The following is an 18,050-nucleotide window of genomic DNA, read 5'->3' as shown; positions in this document are numbered from 1 at the left end:
GAACGTTTAGGCAAAACGTTAGTGTTCGGTGTAAACAGTCACGAACTGAAGGTATTCCAAGATCGTATTTGGCTACCTAAGTCAGGAGGGATAAGAGATCTTCTGATGGAAGAAGCTCACAAAACCATGTACTCGATTCATCCTGGTAGCACTAAAATGTATAGGGACCTGAAACCCTACTACTGGTGGCCGACGATGAAGCTTGATGTCGCAAAGTATGTGGCCGAGTGTGTGACTTGTGCGAGAGTAAAGACACAACATCAAAAACCGTATTGGAGTTTAGAACCTTTGCCTGTGCCTATGGGTAAGTGGGAAGACATTGCTATGGATTTTGTCACTAAACTACCCAGAACAAAGAATGGTCACGACATGATTTGGGTGGTCGTTGATCGATTCACTAAGAGTGCGCATTTCATAGCAGCCAATGAGAAATGGTCTATAGAAAAGCTTGTGAATTCATACGTGAAGGAGATTGTGAGGCTTCACGGTGTTCCGTTAACGATTGTATCGGATCGTGATATCCGTTTCACCTCAAGGTTTTGGAAAAGTCTACAAGAGGAAATGGGTACCAAGTTGTCTTTAAGTACAACTTACCATCCACATACTGATGGTCAGAGCGAAAGAACAATACAAACACTTGAAGATATGCTGAGAGCATGTACCCTAGAATTCCAAGGTAATTGGGATGAACATTTACCTTTGATAGAATTTTCCTACAATAATAGTTTCCACTCGAGCATAAAGATGGCACCTTATCAAGCTTTGTACGGACAGAAGTGTCGTACGCCGTCTTGTTGGCTTGAGGCTAGGGAAAAGCAGTTTATGGGACCCGAGATGGTTCATCAAACCGCTGAAAAGCTGAAAATAATCAGGGAAAGAATGTTAGCCGCTCAGGATCGTCAAAAGAGCTATGCTGACAAAAAGCGAAGACCGATGACTTTTGAAGTTGGAGATTCGGTTTTGCTTAAAGTCTCGCCGTGGAAGGGACTTATAAGATTTGGTAAAAGGGGAAAATTGAGTCCAAGGTTTATTGGACCTTTTAAAGTTCTTCAGAAGATTGGGAACCAAGCTTACAAGCTCGAATTACCCGAAGAACTGAATGGTATTCATAACACTTTTCATGTGTGTTATTTGAGGAAGTTCACGGGAGAAGTTCCCGACATGATTCCACTTTCGGGGTTGAGAATCGATGAGAACAAAAGGTTGATTGAAGAACCAGAGGCAATCGTTGACCGAAAGACTAAGAAGTTGCGACGCAAGATGGTGAAGTTAGTGCTTGTCTAATGGAAACACACGAATGGGCCAAATCTCACCTGGGAGACGGAGAGTGACATGATGAGTCGCTAGCCACATTTGTTTGTTGATGTGTGATTCCGGGGACGGAATCATTCTAAGGTAGAGAGAATTGTAACGCCTATGTTTCTGGGCTTGTCATTAATGTTGATGTAATAGTCTAGGTTAACCTTTGTAACCCATTTTGAAATAATAGAAGTGTATTATTTGAGTATTATGTGTTTTGTGCTTAATTGTGTTTCTTAATTGAATTAAGAATAAAAATAAGCGTCAAAATGAAATATTAGATAAAGCCGATATCTATGGATAATGTTGTAGTAGTTGAAACGAGGTTTCCGAATATATAAAGAATGCGGAAATCCGAGTTATAACGAAGAAGTTATGATCTGTCGAAGTTTCGCGACAGAACCGACACGACGCTGAATGACGTAAAAAGTGAATTTATGTTAGAGCGATATTTAACCCTAGTGATCTAAACGAAAGTCGTAGAATACGTTAAACCGAGAGCGTGAATATAAAGAATGCCCAAATCTGACATCGTATGAGGAAGTTATGATTTTTCTAAGTTTCAGCTTAGCAGTATGCAGCCCGAAACTCAAATTCGAGATCGAATTATTGTTGGTCGAAACAATCTAAACGAGAATCGAAGATCTCGTTGATAGTAGTGCAATGGTGAAAAGACAGACGAAAACGGACGTCGGATGAAAAAGTTATGAATTTATTACGGAGTTTTCCTGTCCCGGCCTACTAAAAATAAATAATAAAAATAAAGTCAAAATCAGCCGACGGAGTCTAAACAAAAGTTGTAGAGCTTAGTCTCACCTACGCGTGGATATAAAGAACGTAAAAAACGGAGCTCGTATGCGAAAGTTACGCAATTTTGAAGTTTGATTAATCGGGTTACGCTAAGCGTAATGGAGTACGCCCAGCGTACCCGGAACCGCCTCAACTACGCATGCAGTGACGTCACTCGAGCCATACGCATGCCATGACGTCGAGTACGCCCAGCGTAACGAAGATTACGCCCAGCGTAATCAAGGTTTCTAGCCCCTATAAAAGGAAGTCGAGGGCAACCGAGATCTTTTGCTCCATTCTTCTTTCCTCTCGCGTTTTACCCCGTTTTACGTGCAAGAAATATCCCGAAGCCCCGGTATCATTCCCGCGCCCCGTAGCAAGTCCCGAAGCCCCAAAGATCCCGAGAAGTGCAATTCCCGAGCCGAAGCTCTGCCCACGAGAAGCCAATTTTTGTGAAGATCTTCCAGATCTACCGAAGAATACTACTTGTACAAGTCGTAGTGTTGTCCGATCATCTTCTGATCAAGTGAGTGTGTAGTTACTTTCTTCTAACGCATAATTACGAATTATTTTATACGAAATACGTGTTATGTGTATATTTTGTTGTTATATGTGTGAATGTATATTCACTTTCTTCTATCTCATAGATATGATTTATTCTCTATGAAATATGTGTTATGTGTATGTGTCTCATCTGTTGTTTGGAATATGTATTGAATGAGAATGCTATACAGGTTTTAAACTATGTATAAAAATATATATTTTTTATCTACTAATATGTTGGGTAGAACATGGGTAGATAGTTGATGTGTGATAACCAGATGAGAGGCCTCGATGTTGTTGTTGTTGATCTAGTTATTCAGCGGAGTATGGATAACGACCACAGACTCTTTCTAGACAGTCCTGTGGAACGCTAGCAGACTCATAACCTGTAGGTGTTGTGAACGATGTGTTCACCGGTGTACTCTATCCCCCTCATGGTTGCCTTTAGGACATCTACTGTTGAGGAAACCCCTTTGCAGTTGTAACAACGTAATTTTTCAAACAATTTTTCACATTTTTCACATTTTAGTTGAAATATACGTAGAAAGTCCATATCATTACCATGTTAACATCTTAACATTACCCGGTAATTCTTATCTGAAATGAATGAAAATAAATGTTGGTTGCTAATGTGAGTAAAAGGAAAAATACATTGCCTAAAATGGAAATCGACCTAAAGTAAAGGTAGTTGTATCACTTTGGTGTCACACTTGATAAAACTGTTTTAGGTTCTGTTTGTACTAAATCTAAATGTGGAGGTAATGCTGAGATTACATAGCAATGTACTCTGGTCTAACTCCTCTAAATGTAAAACTGATGACAAAGAATGTAAATCCAGTCTATTTTAGGTTCTGTTTGTGCTAAATATCAAAGATTATGAAACAAAATTCAACATAAATTGTAGCTTCAGTTATGAACAAAATTCCAGCAGCAGTTATGGAAGTGTGCTGCTATTTCTTGAATTTAACCAGAAAAATTGTAGATTTTCGTAAGAAAACGAAAAGACAAAACAGGGGCTGCACTGTCAATGGGATAAAAGCTGCATCTTTTTTAGCTAAATTTCAGTCGATTTTGTTGTCTAAATTCATTTTTAGTTGGGGAAATGCAAAAATGTAGTATTCCTTTTGGGGTACAAATTCTAAATGTTCTGTTTCAAAAATGCAGAAGAGGCTTATAATGATGATGAGGAATCAACATGGAGAATTTTCTTCTTCAGTCGATGGTCACAGTCACACCAAGGGAGTGGGCCAAAAGCTTGAAGGAGCATCTAGTTCCTACATGGGTACACCATAGCACCAACACTACATGATAATTACAATGCTAAATTGAAGCAAACAATTGATGGTTTGTAACGACATTGGGCTCAAATGTTTAAACAGCAACAAGCATAGTGATGTATTTCTACAAGAGTATAATGATGATGAGGAATCAGGAGACCATGAGTAGTTTCTTAAATGCTTGTTTTTTCTGAATAATTTGTTTTTTCAATGAATAGTTTTTTTCCAAATGATTTGTTTTTAGTTTGATATTGAATGATTGCTATATTGAATAATTGCTCTGTATTTAGACTATGGTATTAAAATTGATATATTTCTTGAAATTTGGTTTTTTGTATATTTTATTATTAATTTTTTTTTGTTAGTTTTGGAAAATTAAAAAATTATTAGAAATTTGGTTTCAACCTTTAGGTAGGACATGTCGGCGCTATACAAAACCGGGGCCTAAAATAAACGGAAGATGATATACAAACAATTTAATGGAAGTACATTGTTCTTTATTGCATTTAACCCTTTAATCTAATACAATATGAAACTTTTGAAGCTGAATTCAATTGATAGAACACATTATGAAGATGTGATGATACAAAAAAAAATCCCCAAAACTATACATAATGGACCTTTTAACAATTTAAAAGTTGAATTTTATATAACAAAAACAATTCTCAAGATATGCCCACAAAACAATTATTCTACCACTAAAACTTTTCATAATCTATCCTTACTTACCACCATCCAACATTCCAAACCTTTTTCTTTGCTTTTCTATTTGAATCTTGAAGCATAGAAATTTTAACCATGGACAGTTTCAGCCAGTTTTGTACAATGTATATAACACTATACGTCATCTGAAGCTCATGTCCATTGGGTGCCTGCCAAAGAATAATGGTGATTTTACCTTTTTAACCATTGACATCCTAAGTATTATTATCGAGGGGTTGACCAAGTTCAGTCAAAGCTGTTCTGGACAGTCATATCCAATCAATGTCCATTGGGTAGCTACCAAGAGCTCTGAAAAATGTATCAAACTCCTGCCAGAAGATAGAGTCCTTGTAATAATAGCAAACAACTTTCTAGACTTATCAATTTTAGGCAACCAACTTTTTTCCCCTATAATAATCAACAAAACGAAACCTTCTAATCTTTCCATTCCTTTGTCATTAAATTAAGGTGGACCAACAACTGAAATCTGATAATCAAGATCAAAAATGTTGGAAGATGAAATATTTCCAAAAAATATTTTAGAAAATCATTACATACACTTGGGAAAATAGAAGGAAAAAGTAAATGTGTAAAGATTTCAAAAAGTATTAACTTCATGGAGAAAGCCTCATTTCCATGTGTGTCTCTTTTAAGTCGTTCTTTTGGATTAAGTAAAAAAGAAACACTCATATATAGTTTAGCATATTAAACCGTGTCCATGAATTCCATTAAATCATAAAGAAAGCTATAATTTCAACAACTATGCCACCATAGTTTAAAGTTTGTGACATGTGAAGTTCTAACCAATAATGAACCCTAGGTCTGAATAGGTGGGCCTACATAGATGACATCTTCTTTCTCAACAATCTTCTCACCTCCACCTCATGTAGTTCAGATAAAGAGTTGCATAAATTCATGAAATCAAGTATCAGATTATGTGCAAAAGGGTATGAACTTACCAAAAATGGAGTAAGGGTAATCATGATAATTAGTTTCTTTGTATATAATGAACGAAGACGTTGTAATCTTTAGTACTAAAAACTAGAAATGACTGAAAAGTGAAAATACCAAATGGGAGAAAAAAACGTTACTTTTATTAATTTCATAAAATAATGGTTGTGTTGGTTAAACCTAATCATAAGCTTTCAAGTGCACAAAGAACCTAGCTGAGAACAATCTGTCATAACAGGAAAAGTTCTAGATTTATCAAGCTCTAAACTTTACCTATGTACTTGTAAATTCATAATGTAATAGTCTAGATCAACCATTGTAACTTATTTTGAAGTAATAAAAATATAAAATAATTAAGAGGAAAATAAACGTCAAAAATAAAGTGTTAAATAAACTTAATTGGGATGAATAAAGTGGTAGAGATCGTAACAAGGATCCGAAAATATAAAGAAAACCAAAATTCGAGTTATAACGAAGAAGTTATGACATATCGAAGATCCGCGACAAAACCGGCAAAACGCTGTATAGTGTAAAAAGTGAGTTTTCAATAAAATGCTTTTTATCCTTAGGTGTCTAAATGAAAATTGTAGTATACGTTAAACCGATAATGTCCATAAAAAGAACGTCTAAATCTGACTTCGTATGAAGAAGTTATGATTTTTCTAAGATTCGACATAGCAGTACATAGCCCGAAATTCGAAATATAGATCGAGCGATATTTAGCGACACAACCTAAACGAGAATCGAAGGTCTCGTCAATAGTAGTACAACGGTAAAGAGACAGACAAAAACGGACGTCAGATAAAGAAGTTATGAATTTTTAACGGATTTTCTTGTCCCGGTCTGTTAAAAATAATAATATTAAAAATAAATTGAACATTAGCCAACGGAGTCCAAACGAAAGTCATAGAGTATAATCTCACCTACGCGTGGATATAAAGAACGTCGAAAACGGAGCTCGTATGCGAAGTGCTGCCCGAATCACCACTTTTATCAATTGAGTTTATACCCCTATATTTTTAATATTTTTTTTATATTTTAAGGGGGAAATACAAGTAAAATACAAGGAAATCTTGTATAAATAAAAAAAATTATTCAAATAGTTTATGATTGTTATTTTTACAAAAATAAACAAACTACTTTACTAGTTCGGGATTTCATACAAAAACAAGCATATAAATTATAATATATATAGTTTATGAGTCATGCATACTTATCAATATAGTTTATGGAACTTACATATTTCTTTACATATTCAGAATAACTTACGAAAATAACTATATAAATTATATTAAATATAATTTATGAGCTATTTACAGTTTATCTATTACAAAGATATTTTTCATTATTCTACACATAACCGTCAATATAGCATTTGTGAGACACGCTTCAAGTACTTATTTAAGTATAAAACAAAAGTCCTGAAATTATAACCAGAGTCTCCTGGAGGGAGAGCGTGACACTTGTGTATAGATCTATACGGGATTGACAATCCCACACATCGACTGTTCGCTACAGTTAAGCCGACAGGCTTGAGGTGACAATTGTCGTACCAAATTTCGACGGCTGAAGAACGTCGTGTTCAGGCGAGGCTTAGGTCATCAAGCATGGTTATGATAACTCACAATTTGGTATTGAATAATGTGGTTAGTGTAAGAATAAGTAAATGACTTCACATAGTTTTAATAAATAAAACTATAATACAATATTTTACGAATACAATTGGTGAATCCAGATATTTACAATTTCACAAGTTTTCATACAAGTACAAATACAGAATACTATTCTAGTACAGAGAAAACATACTTTTCATAGTTTTATGGGAATTTAAAACTACATTTTTAAAGTACAATAACAATTGCACGTTTTGATTACAATATATTACAACAGAAAATATAGGATTTTCTGGGGAAAACATACTTACATTTTCAAAGGAACAAATACTATTCAATTACAAGGAAAAGATTCATTTTATGGTTTTATGTGAATTAAAACTATATCATACTATTTCAGAACACAAATACATATATAGCAGAAAATATAAGATTTTCTGGGGAAAACATACTTACATTTTCAAAGGAACAAATAACAGATTCCAGTTACAAACATGCTTATGAACTTACCAACTTAATTGTTGACACTCTTTTCAAAACTAGTATTTTCAGGAAATCGATAAATAGGTACCCACATGTTTTGAGGAAGACAAAGTTTCATTTAGTAATGTCTTTTAATTATACTTTTTGGTGTCAAGTATACAGGGATTTGAACACGAATGTATAATTATATTTTATCAATGTAATGGATGTTGTACTTTGATTACTATTATACATTGTTGTGATACTGTATATGAAGTCATCCACCCCCGAACGTTTCCGCCGTTCCGGTTTGGGGGTGTGACACAATCATTCTTGGATGATCATTGAAATCATCTTCTTTAAGCAATAAGTGGGCTTACTGTAAAGCTTCTGCTTGTATTTGGATCTATATATGTTATTGATTGGGCCCAACAATCTAGTCTATTGAGAATATTGGGAGCAGAAGAATCATGGCCTCGATCATCCTCTTGGTGTTTATTTTTCATCCCAACATCAGCAGGACCAATTGTATCTGCAAAATGGGATATATCAATATCTATGCTTGGAAATGTATAAAAAGTGCCCATATTTACGAATTTTAGAGCCATATAATGCTAAAATACCGTTGTTGCATTTATTTAGTTGATTGAAAAAGATGCTGGATATTGCTTAGGTGGTGGGAAACATTTCAAAACCAATCAATTTGGTTATCTATATCAATCAACAATAATATTAGCATGTACATGTGCAACCGTTTTCATATTAGATTGAATTTTAAATGTCTATATTGGTTTAATGGTAAAGCTTCCACCTTTTGAACAATAGTTCCTAAGTTCGTAACATGTAACCTTTATTTTTTCAGTTCAAAAAAAAATATATTAGGTTGATTTTATTCATTTAATAGGTTAGTACAAACTTAATTCCAATCTGGATGGACCTAATAAAGTGATTCAGACTATGATAATTAGATCTGATTGAAGTTGTGCACATGGAAAGCCCACTGAGAATTCTAGCATAAGTGAAAATGGTTATAACAAGTATAAATTCTTCAATTTTTTAAGAAAAAATAGCAGATTCGAAATCCTAAAATAATTTGTGAATTAGGATTGATAATAGACTGTGTATTATTCTTTAAAGTTGTACGATTTAGACTTTGAAATCTTTGTACTAATATTTAAATAAAGTACAAACAAAAATATGAACATGTTCAATGATGAATCACTTTACATACATGAAACTGTTAGAATAATTTATTTCCTGATAGCTATACTTGTCACTTTACCCATTTCAAAATGTCAATTATTATGCTCTTTGTTCAACGATTTATTAAACCTATGAGTAATACTAACTGAACTCATTAGAACGTATTATTTAAAATGACATTGATTAAGTGTATGGAGGTTTCATTAAATATGTTGATTTTGATTTATTCTACGGTTTCTATGGATGCCCAGAACTGAAAGAAAAGAGTTTAACAATATCTATGGATGCCCAGAACTTAAAACAGAACACAAACAGGGGAGGCCATATGATGTCACAACACTTGCACTTTGGAGTTTAACAATATCTATGGATGCCTAGAACTGAAAGAAAAGAGTAATAGAAGAGGCTCCTACTGGCCCCTAATCTCCCATATCCCCTGGGATTTACAAAATTAATATGAAGGTATGCCCTATACAGCTATACTCTGTCTTTCACCTCTTGTAGTTTAGAAGCCAATATATGGATAATTTAGATAATAGATTTTGCTTTCACTCAAAAAGCAGACTTTAGAGATTATCCAAGCATAAGTATGTATACCATAAACGAAAAGTTTTTGTCATAATATCAGATAGTGCTATTGTTGACCAATATGATTTTAGTTGTGAAATAGTTATTTTTCACTTTTAGTCGATAAATCAATAACAAATAGCTCTCAAATCTCAATTTCTTTTTTATCATTTGATATTTAGGCTCGATATATCAGCGATTTCTCTAATCTAGTGCGGTTTTAAGGTCCGATTTTCTGTAATCTTTGCTTATCAAGTTCTGATTTAGTGATTCGTTGATTTGGCTGTAATTTGTTTCTTGTTTCAGAAAATTAAATTTAGGTGAGTTCATTCGAAATTTAGGTTTGTTCATAAATCTGATTAATTTCTTATTTAACTTGTGTTCATAGATTATTTTCAAAAAATGGAATGAGATTATGAGACTCATCGATTTAACTTGAAAAGAGTTGAGATTCAAAATAACAAGTAGCATCGAAGCCTTTATCTTCGATGAGTTTCTATACTTTCCTAATTTCAAAAGATATTAGACTGAGATTCCAACTATTCAACGAGTTCATTCGATTTGGGTTTTGTTTCAGAGATCAGATTAATTTCTTATTTATCTGATTTCTACTATATTTGATTACAAGACAAAAGAGTGAAAGCCCCATAAACTTATTAGATTTTTCATTTTTGTATCATTTTTTCACTGTTGCATAAATTAGATGTGGGTTTTGTTGTTTCTAAAAGTAGATTTAGGTGAGTTCATTTGAAATCTGTGTTTATTTGGTTTTGTTTCATAAATCTGATTTATTTCCTACTTATTGGATTTTGTATCTGATTTGGGTGTTGTTTCTGTAAGCAAATTTGGGTGAGTTCTATTGTTTTCTCCAAGTTTGAGTTGTTTTAGAAATTAGATTTGTATATTTCAAAATCTATTTGTATATGTTGTTTCAAATGTTTTTCTCCAAATCCGATTTGTATATGCCTTTTTAGAAATCAGATTTTAAGATTCTGGTGAGTTAAATTTCGAATCTATTTGTGTTCAATATATTTTGTCTAAACATCTTTTCTAAACCTTTGTGTTATTGTTTATGTGATGTGAAGCAGGAACTATATTTTTCGCGTTGCTGCCTAAGGATTCTTTCTAATAAGATTTCCGACTTCTAGAGGCAGCAAAATATTGATTATTTTAAAATAAGAGATGTTTTTGCTTCAAAAAAAATACACAAATACATCGTTTTAGGTGATTCTTGTATGTTTTTGTTTGTATTATTTGGTTGATTATAAAATTTACTTCATTTTTTATTTTGTAAATCCTCTCTAATAAATAAAGGTTTTTTTGTCACTTGTCACACTCTCATTCAATTTCCAAATGTCATTTTGTGGTTATTTTGAATTAATTTTGTTCCACATGTCATTTTATGAGTTTTTCTATTTTATTAAATTTCACATAATATTTTAATGTAATAATTAAAATAAATGTAGTAATAAATGGAAATTAATTTCATTAATGAACTTACCTTTTATTTTTAAAATTCCCAAAATTAAAACTAATTAGTTTAGTTTATTTATTTAAATTTAAAAGATAAAAACATTTTCATTACAATAATTTATTATTTTTCTTATTTTCTTATAAATTTAAAATTCTCAAATATTTTGATATTTATGTTTAACTTTTTTTTTTTTTAATTTAACCCATGTAATACATGAATCTCACAACTAGTTTTTTTATATATAAGGGCATAAAATTTTTATGTCTCTGGATAGTAAAAACAATGGATCACCTTGGTGTTAATAATAAAATATTATCCATGCTAACCTTAGGGACTATATATAATACAAATAAAACTTTATAATGAACGTTAAATTTTAAAAAGTTGGACTTGATTCAAAAAGACTAAATAACCACGGGGACCATTCTTGTTATTTACACTAAAAAAATGGACCATTGTGTCCTTGTTCCCAGCTTCCTGTCATTCCCCATTTTCTCCGACGATTTTTGTTCCCACCCCGGCGAATCGACCTCTGTGCTCGCCACATGCTTCAGCGCAGGTTGCTCCTATGTTTAGCAAGAGGAAGATGGAGGTAAGAAGCATGCGGTCTATGTCTCCCGGTCCGTCTGCTGCCATTCCCGACAATATAAGATTCTACGTTTTCAATTTTTCAATCGATTGATTTACTGAACTTTTATATGAGAACCATGAACAATTATACATCAATCTGCATCAAAGTATATAACTAGGCCATAATTATAGTCAGGCCTCACAATTTTTCTTCTTAAATATCGATTTAGGTTTCGTTCAATGCATATACTCAACTTGATCTAACCACTTCCCTTTATCTGTAACTTACATTCTGAGAATGAAAAGAGCTTAAAAATACTCGTTCATGGCACCATTTGTCAGCATCGATAATCTGCTCTTTAATATTGTCTCTTTCTTTTCTGCCATTAAATACCACATCAACGGCAGCAACACAGGCATAAGCTCGTGTTCTCTGCAATTGAACTGGTATTGTTGCAATGAAGGTGGTTTGGTCTCTAAGATTCATCTCTTTCTGGAACACTAACATAATTTGAATTTTCTTCACCCCAAAATTTTACCTGCTTCGATGTAAGCTACTAAGCTATAACAACGATGATGCAGATGGGAACCTCTCCATCTTCATGTGCTTGAATTTAAGCTCAAATGGTTTGGAAGATGAAAACCCATTTTAAGCTCAAATGGTTTGGAAGATGAAAACCCATCAAAGAATGGAAAGCTAACTTCGATTTGAGCAATATAACTGTAGGAGAAGAAGGTGACCATTGCAGAAACATCAGTCAACTTGTTCTATTATTTATTGGTATACAATTTGGGTCAAAGTAACTTTTATGTCTTTTGTAAACAAACTTCAAAATATAATGATTGGGTAAATATATATTTCTAGTTACTTTCCTTTTAGTTAAAAACTGTGTATCTGGACAATTGCAACTTGCAACTTTTGGGGCCACAAAATTGTGGTGTACATTGATTCAATCCACATCTCCACTATAAACAATAATTCAGATTATTCTCCCTGTACATATATTTTGTCCATATCTCTACTATAAACAATTATTGAAATCATTCTCTCTGTTCATCCTTTCATCCAGATCTCTATTATATTCTTTGGTCTTACCATAAACAATGGCTGAAATCGTTCTTTCTGCCTTCTTGACAGTGGTCTTTGAAAAGCTGGCCTCTGAAGCCTTGAAGAAGATCGCTCGCTCCAGGGGAATTGATTCTGAGCTCAAGAAACTGAAGAGGTTATTAATCCAGATCAGAGCTGTGCTTAATGATGCTTCTCAGAAGGAAATAAGTGATGAAGCTGTTAAAGAATGGCTGAATGGTCTCCAACATTTGGCTTACGACATAGACGACCTACTTGATGATTTGGCAACCGAAGCTATGCATCGTGAGTTGACCGACGAATCTGGAGCCTCCACCAGCTTGGTAAGAAAGCTAATCCCAACTTGTTGCACAAATTTCTCACATAATTCTAGTATACATAGCAAGTTAGATGCTATTACCACCAAGTTACAAGAACTGGTAGAGGAAAAAGATAATCTTGGTTTAAGTGTGAAAGGTGAAAGCCCAAAACATACAAACAGAAGATTACAGACCTCTTTGGTAGATGCATCTAGCATTATTGGTCGTGAAGGTGATAAGGATGCATTGCTCCATAAGCTGCTGGAGGATGAACCAAGCGATAGAAACTTTAGCATCGTGCCAATAGTTGGTATGGGTGGGGTGGGTAAGACCACTCTAGCTAGACTTTTGTATGACGAGATGCAAGAGAAGGATCACTTCGAACTCAAGGCGTGGGTTTGTGTTTCCGATGAGTTTGATATATTCAATATAAGCAAAATTATTTTCCAATCGATAGGAGGTGGAAACCAAGAATTTAAGGACTTAAACCTCCTTCAAGTAGCTGTAAAAGAGAAAATTTCAAAGAAACGATTTCTTCTTGTTCTTGATGATGTTTGGAGTGAAAGCTATGCAGATTGGGAAATTCTGGAACGCCCATTTCTTTCAGGGGCAGCCGGAAGTAAAATTATCATGACGACCCGGAAGCAGTCATTGCTGACACAATTGGGTTACGATCAACCTTACCGTCTTTCTGTTTTGTCACGTGACAATGCTCTATCTTTATTTTGTCAACATGCCTTGGGGAAAAGTAACTTTGACTCACATCCGACACTAAAACCACATGGCAAAGGTATTATCGAAAAGTGTGGTGGTTTGCCATTGGCTTTGATCGCACTTGGGAGATTGTTGAGGACAAAAACAGACGAGGAAGAATGGAAGGAAGTGCTGAATAGTGAGATATGGGGGTCTGAAAAGGGAGATGAGATTGTTCCGGCTCTTAGACTAAGCTACAATGATCTCTCTGCCTCTTTGAAGCAGTTGTTTGCATACTGCTCCTTGTTCCCAAAAGACTATGTGTTCGATAAGGAGGAGTTGATTCTTTTATGGATGGCAGAAGGGTTCTTGCACCAATCAACCACAAGCAAGTCGATGGAACGCTTGGGCCATGAAGGTTTTGAAGAGTTGTTGTCAAGATCATTTTTTCAGCATGCACCTGATGACAAATCATTGTTTGTGATGCATGATATCATGAATGACTTGGCAACATCTGTGGCAGGAGATTTTTTTTCAAGGTTAGAGATTGAGATGAAGAGGGAATTTAGGAAGGAAGCTTTGGAAAAGCACCGCCATTTCTCATTGGTTTGTGAGGGGTACATGGTTTACAAAAGGTTCGAGGCATTCAAAGGAGCTGGAAATTTGAGAACATTCTTAGCAGTGTATGCTGGGAAAAAAAAAAGTTGGAGAACATTTCATTTATCAAATAAGGTCCTTGATGACTTACTTCAAGAGTTACCTTTGTTAAGGGTCCTCAGTTTGTGTCATCTTAGTATAAGTGAGTTACCTGAATCCATTGGTAGTTTAAAGCACTTGCGTTATCTTAATTTATCTCGAACCAGAATCACACATTTACCCGAAAATGTGTGCAACCTTTATAATTTACAGACATTGATTGTTTCTGGTTGTCGTAGTCTAGAAAAGTTGCCCAACAGCTTCAAAAAGCTTAAAAATTTGCGGCATTTTGACATGAGGGATACTCCATATCTGAAGAAAATGCCGTTAGGGATTCTTGAGTTGAAAAGCCTACAAACTCTGTATGGGGTCGCTATTGGAGGAGACAATGGATTTTCAATATCTGAGCTTAAAGATTTAAAGGCTCTCCAAGGGAAAATTACCATTAAGGGGCTGGAAAAAGTGCAAGGCTCAATGCATGCACAGGAAGCGAACTTATCTGAAAAGAGTCCAAGTGAGTTAGAGTTGGAATGGAGTTATGAATTTGATGGTTCTCGAAAGGAAACACTTGAAAAGGAGGTCCTGAATGTGCTGAAGCCTTGTAGTGATACTCTAAAAGAACTGAAAATTGTGTCATATGGAGGTATAGAGTTTCCAAGTTGGGTTGGGGATCCCTCATTTGTTTGGCTGACTCATGTTAAGATAAGCGGTTGTAAAAAGTGTACATCTCTACCGCTACTTGGGAAGCTACCGTCACTTAAGGAGTTGTATATTGGAGGGATGGATGAGGTAAAAGTTGTGGGTCCGGAGTTGCTTGGGACTGGTCTTGCATTCCCAAAACTTGAAAAACTATCTTTTTATTCTATGAAAGGGTGGGAGGCATGGTCAACCAATAATAATGGGGTACTTGTGGATACAACATTTCCATGCCTTCAGGAGCTTTGTATCGAATGTTGTCCTAATTTGGTTAGAGTCTCAGTTGAAGCATTACCTTCACTGAGGGTTCTATGGATGAGTGGGTGCAGTCATGAGGTGTTAGGAAGTCTGGTTCGTGTAGCTTCATCGATCACCAAGTTGGAGATAAGTGATATTTCAGGACTTAATGATCAGGTGTGGGGAGGTGTTATAGAGTATCTTGGGGCAGTTGAAGAAGTCAACATTGAAGAGTGTAATGAAATAAGATACTTGTGGGAATCAGAAGCAGAGGCAAGTAAGGTTCTTGTGAATTTAAGGACGTTGTTTGTAAATAATTGTTCAAATTTGGTGAGATTAGGAGAGAAAGAGGAGGATAATTGTGGGAGCAACCTACCATCTCTTACAACCTTGGCCGTATGGAATTGTAAAAGCTTGGAGCATTGCAGCTGTCCAAATAGCCTTAAGTCACTTACCATCGGGCTTTGTAAAAAATTATTGGAAAAGGAGTTGGTAGGAGGACGAGAGAAGCCTCTGATCAACTCAAATCTACTCATGCTTGAATATGTACGTATATCTATTTGGACAAATCTTAAATCGATCACTGAATTGAGTTCCTTCAATAACCTCAGGAGTCTTGATATAATCAATTGTCCAAATATGGAGTCATTTCCTGACCACGAGTTGCCAGAACTGAATGTGCTAACACAATTGAGAATAGTAAATTGTAAAAGTATTGATGATTCCTTTCCTCGTGGGCTTTGGCCTCCAAAATTGTGTTGGCTTGAAATAGGGGGGTTGAAGAAGCCCATTTCAAAGTGGGGCCCACAGACTTTTCCAACCTCACTTGTTAAACTAATTTTAAGGGGTGGACAGTCCGATGATGTGAGTAATTTCAGTCAGATGTCCCATCTTCTTCCTTCATCTCTTACTTCTCTTGAAATACATGAATTCGAGAAAGTGGAATCAGCTTCAATGGGACTCCAACACCTCACCTCCCTCCAGCATCTCCACATTTACGACTGCCCAAAGATAATTGATCTGCCAGAAATGTTGCTGCCTTCCCTTTTGAGTTTGATAATAAGGGGATGCCCAAATCTGAAAGAAAGGATTATTAAAAGAGGCTCCTACTGGCCCCTCGTCTCATGTATTCCCGACACCAACATATCCTGAGCAATTACAAACTTAATCTGAAGGTATGCTTCTCCCTCTGCCTTTGATAATTTATAAATATGATAATTGATTTTGCTTTGTTTTCAGTCAACGAAATTCAAACGTTTTATCAACCACAAGCATGCATATAATAAATATATTTTTTGCGGGCCAATATATGGTTTGCTAACATGGACATTCAAATTTTTTTTTCCGTAGCTATTGAATACGATTGAAGTTGTGTACATGGGAAGCCCACCATGAAGTACAAGTATAAATACTTCAAGTTTTTAAGAAAAATAGCAGATTCAAAAATTTGAAGTAATTTGTGAATTAGGATCGATCGTAGAATTTGTGTTATTTGGTGATGTTGTAGAAGTTAGATTTTGACATCTTTGTACTAATGATTAGAAAGTACAAACAAACAAATTATGAATATGTTCAAATGGTGAATCACCATACATGAGTTTTTTTAGAATAATGTATTTCTAATCACTTTATCCATTTGAAAATGTCAATTATCATGTAAATTTTGACTTTTATTGGCAGTTGTTTAAGTTTAGTTACTCGTCTTGCTTTATGAAATTTGGTAGGCCACTTTGAAAAATTGAAATCAGTTTCAATGGGACAACTGCCCAAAGATGTCCAAGACAGATTAGTAATAGATTATCACCCAGGAATTATAAAATTAATATGCAGGTAAGCCCTCCCTTTGTCTTTGACCTCTTGTAGTTTATTTATTAATATATGCAAAAATTAAATATAGATTTTGCTTTCACTCAAAAAGCAGACTTTATAGATTATCCAAGCATAAACATGTATATCATAAATGATAAGTTCTTGCCCCAATATCAGAAAGTCCTATTGTTGATGTACATAATTTAGTTGTGATGATACTACTTGGGTATTCAGTTGTTGAAAATTCTGAAAGAATTCTGCATAAGGAAAGAAATTATGGTTTAGAACGAAATGATATTCAAATAAAATGAATATTCAAGATTTATGTATGTGACATAGTCCCACTTGCATCATTCTTAGTGGTACTGGCGTGTTCCAGACTATCATGTTAATTTTCTCATTCTGATTTTTGTTAAACTTTCAATTGCAGACAAGTGTGAGCAGAAACTCGCATGTTCCTAATTTCTGCATATGCCTTTCCACAAGTAGACAAATCAACTTTCATGTGGAAGGTCGATGGGTTTTTAGGAGCTCTCTTCAGTTTTCTTTTTTAGTTTAATTAGATCATTGAGCTTCCCTTTTTAAATTCCTTTTAGTTAGACCTTTTAGTTCATGCTTTGTGTTTTTACTTTACAATTTGATCTAAGAGGGAAACTGGTCATGATTATACACCCATGACTGATTTTATGCATGGTGCAGCGTTTGATAGTATTCGACAAGTGATTTGGAAAGATTTGTAGGATGTTTATTTTGTCCCTACAAAGTTGGATTATTAATCTAACCAATTATCGCGTTGTACTTTCCTTTTTTTTTTTTTCTTATTAAGACCTTAAACTTCTGAAGATTACTATAATAACAAATAAATGAAAAGTAGTTGCTATTTGTATTTGTATCACATTGCTATATTCGGTGTTTATGCTTCAGAAATACAAGACCAGAAATTATCCCTCCATCTCCCCTGGAGGTTATATGTCATACTTCATGTCACCAATGACTATATTGATACATTTACTGAAATGACCACAGCCATTCATCTCTAAGAAACTCCATTTGAGGTTCATTGTCGTTCCCCATGGATCCTTT

At 34.6% G+C, this 18,050-nt stretch overlaps 1 protein-coding gene across 3 annotated transcripts; it reads left to right on the top strand.

The window, feature by feature from the left end:
- The first annotated feature begins 12,473 nt into the window (after positions 1 to 12,473).
- On the top strand, positions 12,474 to 17,770 carry LOC145167524 (putative disease resistance protein RGA4). 3 transcript variants are annotated; one of them, XR_013741210.1, is made up of 3 exons: positions 12,474 to 16,333; positions 16,883 to 16,988; positions 17,398 to 17,770. XR_013741210.1 is itself a non-coding variant. In XM_079086735.1 (2 exons), exon 1 carries the CDS (start codon positions 12,555 to 12,557, stop codon positions 16,308 to 16,310), a length of 3,756 nt encoding a protein of 1,251 aa, XP_078942861.1. In that variant the 5' UTR covers positions 12,474 to 12,554; the 3' UTR covers positions 16,311 to 16,333; positions 17,398 to 17,770. The 3 variants fall into 3 exon arrangements, 2 of the variants coding, with proteins under 2 accessions (XP_078942861.1, XP_078942862.1); XM_079086735.1 differs by lacking the exon at positions 16,883 to 16,988; XM_079086736.1 differs by lacking the exons at positions 16,883 to 16,988; positions 17,398 to 17,770 and adding an exon at positions 16,509 to 16,831.
- Positions 17,771 to 18,050: the final 280 nt, after the last annotated feature.

This window comes from Lactuca virosa, chromosome 3 (genome assembly GCF_052849685.1).
Source record: "Lactuca virosa cultivar CGN04683 chromosome 3, Lactuca_virosa_CGN04683_v6, whole genome shotgun sequence".
Classification (NCBI taxonomy): Eukaryota; Viridiplantae; Streptophyta; class Magnoliopsida; order Asterales; family Asteraceae; genus Lactuca; species Lactuca virosa.
Note: the sequence above shows the minus strand (reverse complement) of the source record. Positions and strands in the feature narration are given on the sequence as shown.

Coding starts and splice junctions, on each gene's coding strand:
- LOC145167524 (XM_079086735.1), top strand. CDS start 12,555: ATGGCTGAAATCGTTCTTTCTGCCTTCTTGACAGTGGTCTTTGAAAAG.